General features: G+C 42.7%; 1 protein-coding gene across 1 annotated transcript in view; it reads left to right on the forward strand.

Annotated features, from left to right (window-relative positions):
- The first annotated feature begins 6,381 nt into the window (after positions 1–6,381).
- The window catches only part of LOC106805756 (sodium-dependent neutral amino acid transporter B(0)AT2-like), a 16,121-nt gene continuing 13,374 nt past the window's right edge, over positions 6,382–9,128 (forward strand). Inside the window, exons 1-2 of the mRNA XM_014807508.1 lie at positions 6,382–6,579; positions 7,022–7,181. Coding sequence (XP_014662994.1) covers positions 6,468–6,579; positions 7,022–7,181 — 272 coding nt within the window. The 5' untranslated portion in view covers positions 6,382–6,467. The remainder of the gene's footprint in view (positions 6,580–7,021; positions 7,182–9,128) is intronic.

Consider the following 9,128-nt stretch of genomic DNA (forward strand, 5'->3'; position numbering starts at 1 on the left):
CTACGCGCCCTGGTATGGGGCAGTCGTGAGACCCATATGCTAACGTATGGAACGGAAACCTGGGCGCATACAAATAAATAAGGAAAAGAGGTTGCAGAGAACGGAGATGAGGTGTTGCGTTTCGATATTGGGAGTTTCACTGAGAGAAAGAAGATCAAATAAGGAGGTGCCGGCGAATAGCTGGAGTAAGAGAAAAGAAGAAAGAGAGGAAGTCATAACGCAAAGTAAGATGAGATGGTATGGTCATGTGGTGAGGAAAGGAAGATGATGAGCAATGGAGGACAGCATGACAGGTGCCGGTGAGAGAAGAAGGAAAAGAGAACAACAGAGAATTAGATGGAGGGATGGAGTGGAGGCGGAGATGAGAAGGCTTGGAGTAATGGACGACGATGCAGATCCCGCAGATCGAGGAAGGTGGAGAAGCATTGTCAACAGGGAGGTCAAGCCCCTTGCTGACGTTTCAGCGGGGATCATTCAGCGAGAACACAGGAGAAGAAGAAGAATACATTAGAAGAACGACGAAATGTGATAGCTGCTTTATAGGTAAATAAACTTACTGATTAACCCCATAGACGTATGTCACACTGATAATTTCAAAGAAAGCAACTAAGATAGATCCAAATGTTGCGCCGTATGAATCAAACACTTTGACCCAGTACTCCGCCAGCCTGGTTAACAAAGACCATACCCACGAGCAGCGAAATGATGCATGAATTGCTGCCCAAGAAACACAACATTTGTAACTGAACTGTGTGCCTTATGAAAATATTAAGTAATAACTACTGTTTAATTATAAATTTATAATAGATTTATCTAGCTAGTCAGGTACCCATATTCTCTCACAGGGTGGCATCAGCCAATATAGGATGGCTATTTCTATAGCTGGTTCATTTATGCTGTGCGTCTCGCCATGGAATCTTTATCTTAAATTCAGGTTAAATTTTCAAATTAGGTGTTCTCCTAATTCAGTATTATTTACGCATGTTATCTTATCTTATATAATTTCTTTTATTCGCAAGTACATCGGAGTTTATAGAGTTACAACGGAAACGTAATGGTAAAGAGGCAACTATTTTATAACTTAGTAAATTATGCGATGTAATCCGAAATTGCTCCAAATTTCATGAACGGGCACAACGAAACTTTAAGAGGCTTAATTACCGGCTAGCATCCATTTCTTCATCCATATGAATAAGTTCATTATCGTGGATAGCTGTCAGAGCGCCCTCTAGTGTTCCAATCATCGAGCCAACACCAAGTGACAAAAGCATCATGAAGAGAGGACGCTCCACAAGGGGGCAGCAGGAGCTCGATTATTGCTTGTGCAAATATGATGAATGCGAGACCAGTACCTTGAGCTGACTAAAACATACATGAAAGCAAAGTAATTGAAATAGTTTCATTTTTTATGCATAATACATATTAAATTGCAATTATACATGCCTTTATCAACATAAGTATGAATCAATTCATTCATTCCTACACATAATGAGAGAAACTGTACGTCGATATCACACGTATTGGTACTGCGTCTATAATACTACGGGTCGTTGGTCCTACGAGTCGTTGCATGGTCCAGGGATGTTGGTCCTACGGTTATAATAGTAACAGTAAGACTAGTAAAGAGGGCAGACAGAGCAGAGTGATGGATGCAATGAGTTATAGGGCGAGAAATAAACCAAAGTCCTAAAAGTCCAGTTTCTTTTATCTGCTGGAATACCGCATACTGCTAGCTGTCCCACACAAACTCATTCTCCTTCTTAGCAAGGTCCCTAAGTGGTGCTGCAATCTCAGTTAGTCGGGGTGCGAACTTGACAGGTAGCCAATATGCCTAGTACGTCAGTAGTTCGATCAGCACAGGTCGGCAGGCGATCATCTGCGATGACGCTGCTGGCCGTAGACGCCTAACACCAACCGCCCATAGGCCAATGACTTGTAGGACCAATGACCCGTAGGACCAACGACCCGTCGGTTTACAGAACCTCAACCACACGTATCTGTTCATGTTCCTGCAACCGCATTATAGTTATATTGTTCTTGCAATGCTTACTTTAAGTTACAATTTTTACTTATTAATATACTCGCCTGCTCAGCTCATCATGCATTACAGTTGCGGATGCCCAGGTGATGGATACTCTCATTGTACAAGTGTAGAAAATGAGACAGCTCTCGCTCATTGGTTACCATCGTCGTGTTGAACTCGGGAATTGCAGTTGCTATTTTAGTTCCCGCACTTAAAAAAACAGCAAATGATGTCAGTCTATACCCATTGCACCTTTCTAATGTACTTGCTCAAGACGCACTAGATATATACAAATTAATGAACGTCTATCTACCACTATCAGTGAAACTTTTAGTTCGTGCAGCTAATTTAAATAATTACGTAACTGGTACATGGCCTGAACATTTATATTAGGCAGCTAGGCAGATAATCTTAAACGCATTAAACATTTAAATCATTCATGTACGGTAATCCTAACCTCGAACATTCTTACAAGCATATGATAGAACCACCGAACACACCTAGCTGATCAGATAACAACTACAAAACAACTTGATTGCCTAACTAGCATAAACCCATTAACCCCACTTTATCGGCCTGCGGTTAAGCAGGGACGTATGTCGTTGAAAAACTAACATTACACACGTTGTTATGCATTCAATGCTTAATCGGGACCAACACTTTATTGTGAACATTTTGAGGGTTCTTGACCTGTCCCGGCGGCCGCTAAAGCAGGAAACTACGGGGCGCCATGCAGGACAGGCATTTTTGTACCTATAAACTTGACAAAAATGAGTTTTGTGAACACAAAACTCAATTCTGTCAATCGCCTGTCCCACAAAACTCAATTCTATCAAACCGGTTCCACAAAACTCAATTTTGTAAACACAAAACTCAATTCTGTGGAACCGCGTTCCACAAAACTCAATTTTGTAAACACAAAACTCAATTCTGTCGAACCGGTTCCACAAAACTCAATTTTGTAAACACAAAACTCAACTATTCTGTCAACCGGTTCCACAAAACTCGATTTTGTTGCCACAATATGGCACAGCGCATGTAAGAAGGGCTACCATTGGTTTCTTCTGACCAATGGTAGCCCTTCTTACATGCGTGTGCCATATTTGGGCAACAAATCGCCCTGTCCTGCATGGCGTACGGGCCCGCATGCAGGACAGGGCTCAATTCGATTTTGTTGCCCAAATATGGCACACGCATGTAAGAAAGGCTACCATTGGTCCGAAGAAACCAATGTAGCCCTTCTTACATGCGTGTGCCATATTTGGGCAACAAAATCGAGTTTTGTGGAAACGCCGGTTCGACAGAATTGAGTTTTGTGTTTACAAAATTGACTCCCGAGATGATAGCCTGTTTAATTAGCAACCAATTAGATTCAAGGGATCTCTTTGTCGGATCACTGGAAAAGTATGAGGCATTAAACTCAGTAAAGTGATTTAAAAGTGCTTCTTTATCAGCCTTATCAAAGAGGGGAATCTCACGAGTTCCTAAATTAGCTGCTGTTGTGTCTCCAAACGCTGGTCTCACTGTAGTTTTTGATCCTTTGAACATTTCTTCTATAATTCTCACTATCCACTCCATCACTCCCTTTTTTCTTAAACACCAATATACCACTTCCATTGGCACTCTGTCGTACGCTTTCTCTATATCTAGGAATGCGTAGAAAATCCTGTTATTCCCCTCCAAGCTCTTCTCTTGCGCTTGCCTCATTATAAAAATGGCATCCACTGTACTCTTCCCTTTCATGAAACCATACTGTATTTCATCTATATGCACTTCTTCCCTGAGCCTGCCATTAATTATCTTTTCCAGTATCTTCATTACCTGCTCCATAAGCTTGATTCCTCTATAATTACTACACTCCAAGTTTCCCTTCTGCTTGTAAATAGGCACACTACTCCTCCAATCTTCCGGTATTTTGTTCGTCTCCATGATCTTTCTCACCAATTGCAGAATTCAGTCCACTCCATCATCTCCCACACATTTCACCATTTCTGCCGCAACCTCTGATGGTCCCGTCGATTCTCCATTTTTCATCTTCTTTACAGCCCTTACTACATCCGCTCTCTGTAATCCTATTACTGGGCCATGCACTGCCATAACATATTCGATATCCTCCCTTGCATTTTCCACATTCAGCAATTCACTAAACTATCCCTTTCATCTCTCTCTCTAGTTTCTTCTTCACCTGTCACTATATTTTCTTCTCTATCTTTTTTCACTCATACTTGCGTGATCCTTTCTTATCTTACCTCTGTCTCTGGCAGTCCGATATATCTTCTTTCCCGCTTCACTTGTTTCCAATTCTTCATACCATATTCTCGTCTCATCCCATTTCGCTTTTGCCACCTCCCTTCTACCCTCTCTGCACAGCTCCCTATACACCAGTCTGTTTTCTTGACGTCTATTTTTTTCCAGTTCTTAAACGCTCTCTTTTTCCTCTCGAGTAGCTCTTGAATTTTATCTCTCCACCACCAAGTCTCCTTTTCATCTTCCCTCCTTTTCCCAGTATGGCCGACCACTTCCTCTGACGCTGCCACCAGTGTGCTCTTCATCTGCCCTTTCCCACTGCTCCTCTACGCAATACTCAATCTGTGCCTGTTGTCTCCTCCTGCTGACACTCTCGCTTAACTCGCCCACTCGATCCTCTTTCAGCTCACATAGTCTGATCTTTGGTCTTCTCGTACCTCTCTTTTTCTCCTCATGTCTTTACTTTATGTCCGCAACAACCACCCTGTGCTGCTTCACACATGCCTCTCCAGGTATAACTTTGCAGTCATTAACCAGTGTCCTGTCTCCTTTCCTCACCAGTATGTAATCGACTTGGCTTGCTCTTCCTCCACTTCTATATAATATCAAATGTTCGTCTCTCTTCATAAATTCGGTATTTGTACAGAACAACACCCATGCTTTGCGCCATTTCCAATATTCTCTCTTCTTCCTCATTTCTGCCTCCAACCCATATCCACCATGTTCTTTTGTGTACCCCGCCGAACAGGTCAAGAACCCTCAAAATGTCACAATAAAGTGTTGGTCCCGATTAAGCATTGAATGCATAACAACGTGTGTAATGTTAGTTTTTTCAACGACATACGTCCTGCTTAACCGATGCCCGATAAAGTGGGGTTAATGGGTTTATGCTAGTTAGGCAATCAAGTTGTTTTGTAGTTGTTATCTGATCAGCTAGGTGTTCGGTGGTTCTATCATATGGCTTGTAAGAATGTTCGAGTTAGGATTACCGCTAATGAATGATTTAAATGTTTAATGCGTTTAAGATTTATCTGCCTAGCTGCCTAATATAAATGTTCAGGCCATGTTACCAGTTACGTAATTATTTTAAATTAGCTGCACGAACTAAAAGTTTTCACTGATAGTGGTAGATAGACGTTCATTAATGTTGTATATATCTAGTGCGTTCTTGAGCAAGTACATTAGAAAGGTGCAATGGGTATAGACTGACATCATTTGCTGTTTTTTTTAAGTGCGGCAACTAAAATAGCAACTGCAATTCCCGAGTTCAACACGACGATGGTAACCAATGAGCAGGAGCTGTCTCATTTTCTACACTTGTACAATGAGAGTATCCATCACCTGGGCATCCGCAACTGTACCCTGCATGATGAGCTGAGCCAGGCGAGTATATTAATAAGTAAAAATTGTAAGCTTAAAGTAAGCATTGCAAGAACAATATAACTATAATGCGGTTGCAGGAACATGAACAGATACGTGTGGTTGAGGTTCTGTAAACCGACGGGTCGTTGGTCCTACGGGTCATTGGTCCTACAAGTCATTGGTCCTATGGGCGTTGGTGTTACGGGTCTACGGCCAGCAGCGTCATGCAGATGATCCGCCTGCCGACCGTGCTGATCGAACTACTGACCGTACTAGGCATGATTGGCTACCTGTCAAAGTTCGCACCCCGACTAACTGAGATTGCAGCACCACTTAGGGACCTTGCTAAGAAGGAGAATGAGTTTGTGTGGGACAGCTAGCAGTATGCGGTATTCCAGCAGATAAAAGACTGGACTTTTAGGACTTTGGTTTATTCTCTCCCCTATAACTCATTGCATCCATCACTCTGCTCTGTCTGCCCCTCTTACTAGCTCTTACTGTTACTATTATAACCGTAGGACCAACATCCCTGGGACCATGCAACGACTCGTAGGACCAACGACCCGTAGTATTATAGACCAGTACCAATACGTGTGATATCGACGTACAGTTTCTCTCATTATGTGTAGGAATGAATGAATGATTCATACTTATGTTGATAAAGGCATGTATAATTGCAATTTAATATGTATTATGCATAAAAAATGAAACTATTTCAATTACTTTGCTTTCATGTATGTTTTAGTCAGCTCAGGGTACTGGTCTCGCATTCATCATATTTGCACAAGCAATAATCGAGCTCCCTGCTGCCCCCTTGTGGAGCGTCCTCTTCTTCATGATGCTTTTGTCACTTGGTGTTGGCTCGATGATTGGAACACTAGAGGGCGCTCTGACAGCTATCCACGATATGAACTTATTCATATGGATGAAGAAATGGATGCTAGCCGGTAATTAAGCATCTTAAAGTTTCGTTGTGCCCAGTTCATGAAATTTGGAGCAATTTCGGATTACATCGCATAATTTACTAAGTTATAAAATAGTTGCCTTTTTACCATTACGTTTCCGTTGTAACTCTATCAACTCCGATGTACTTGCGAATAAAGAAAATTATATAAGATAAGATAACATGTAAATAATACTGAATTAGGAAACACCTAATTTGAAATTTAACCTGAATTTAAGATAAAGATTCCATGGCGAGACGCACATGCATAAATGAACCAGCTACAGAAATAGCCATCCTATATTGGCTGATGCCACCCTGTGAGAGAATATGGGGTACCTTGACTAGCTAGATAAATCTATTATAAATTTATAATTAAACAGTAGTTATTACTTAATATTTTCATAAGGCACACAGTTCAGTTACAAATGTTGTGTTTCTTGCAGCAATCATATGCATCATTTCGCTGCTCGTGGGTATGGTCTTTGTAACCAGGGCTGGCGAGTACTGGGTCAAAGTGTTTGATTCATACGGCGCAACATTTGGACTCATCTTAGTTGCTTTCTTTGAAATTATCAGTGTGACATACGTCTATGGGATTAATCAGTAAGTTTATTTACCTATAAAGCAGCTATCACATTTCGTCGTTCTTACTAATGTATTCTTCTTCTTCTCCTTGTTTCTCGCTGATGATCCCCGCTGAAACGTCAGCAAGGGGCTGACCTCCCTGTTGACAATGCTTCTCCACCTTCCTCGATCGGCTGCATCGTCGTCCATTACTCCAAGCCTTCTCATCTCCGCCTCCACTCCATCCCTCCATCTAATTCTCTGTTGTTCTCTTTTCCTTCTTCCTCTCACCGGCACCTGTCATGCTGTCCTCCATTGCTCATCATCTTCCTTCCTCACCACATGACCATACCATCTCATCTTACTTTGCGTTATGACTTCCTCTCTTTCTTCTTTCTCTTACTCCAGCTATTCGCCGCACCTCCTTATTTGATCTTCTTTCTCTCAGTGAAACTCCCAATATCGAACGCAACATCCTCATCTCCGTTCTCTGCAACCTCTTTTCCTTATTTATTTGTATGGCCCAGGTTTCCGTTCCATACGTTAGCATATGGGTCTCACGACTGCCCCATACAGGGGCGTAGCTAGGGTGAAATGGATGTGTACGCACATATGCAGGCGTGCAGGTGTGGATGTGTCTGGGGAGTTCCCCCCCCCAAAAAAAGAAGGAAATTTGGAAAATGTAGATCGCAGAAGATGGTATTTGAGGCACTTTTGAGTAAATGTACAGCCTTCATTCTGACTACGACAATTATCTTTTTAGTCAAACTATTCTCTTCATGAGCAACAAGATGTGATCACTAAAGATCACTATAACTAATCATGTAATTTTCGTTTTATTATCAAGACATGTTGAACTAACGCACATTCTTAAACTCTCTTTCTCTCTCTCCCTCTCTGTCTGCGTGCGTGCGTGTGTGCGTGCGTGCGAGCAAGCGTATGCGTGTGCTGGTGCGTGTGGGCGCGTGTGTGTGCTCAAACACACACATCACTCATTGATTGCACATCACATCACATCACGGCATTGTCATTATTCAATGTGTAGGGGTGACCACCGCTGGGATGAGGGCGACAGCAAAACTGTGCGCCGCGTGGGTGTTATTTGTTTATAAATAATTTAGTCTGATTGACTGACTCTCTCTCTCTCTCTCTCTCTCTCTCTCTCTCTCTCTCTCCCTCGCCCTAACTTTCTCTCCCTCTCTCTCTCTTTCTCTCTCTCTCTCTCTCGCCCCCTCTCTCTCCCTCTCCTTCCATCTCTCTCTGCAATAAAAAGTTTGGTGACATGATGTAACTGCGTATCTGCGTTATGGTAGCTACGCCCCTGCCCATAGATTTTTACTTTAAGTTTTCTGGTCATCATTGGGTCGCATACCATTCCTGAAACCTCTCTGGCCATTTTCTCCATGCTGTCCTTATTCTATCCGCAATTTCAACTTCGAATCCTCCTGCCTCCGTCGTCGCTTCCAAGTACTTAAATTTGTTCACCTGCCTCATCTCTACTTCGGTGCTGTATCCGTTCACCTCCCATCTTACTACTTATCATCACCTCTGACTTACGTGCATTTACTCTCAGCCCTCCTCCCTGTAACCTTTCCTGTCACTGCAGCACTCTCTCCTGTAGCTCCTCTTCAGTTTCCGCCACTATTGCAAGATCATCTGCAAATAACAGCTCCCATCCACCAGTTTCTCTCAGCACGCCGCTCGCGTCTATTTTTTCCGTACCACAAATGCGCGAAGGGTTCCTCTGATTGGCTGCTTTGATTTGCTCTGACGGAACAAGGGTGTTGCTATCCCCCGGGCGCGTCTATTTTTTCCGTACCACAAATGCGCGAAGGGTTCCTCTGATTGGCTGCTTTGATTTGCTCTGACGGAACAAGGGTGTTGCTATCGTGGAGGTGACCGCAACGTGGCAGCACTAGTGTTAGGATAGTGTTAGGATTAGGGTTAGGGTCAGGGTTAGGGTTAGGGTTAGGGTTAGGGTTAGGG

This window comes from Priapulus caudatus, unplaced genomic scaffold, assembly GCF_000485595.1.
Source record: "Priapulus caudatus unplaced genomic scaffold, Priapulus_caudatus-5.0.1 Scaffold0, whole genome shotgun sequence".
NCBI lineage: Eukaryota > Metazoa > Priapulida > Priapulimorpha > Priapulimorphida > Priapulidae > Priapulus > Priapulus caudatus.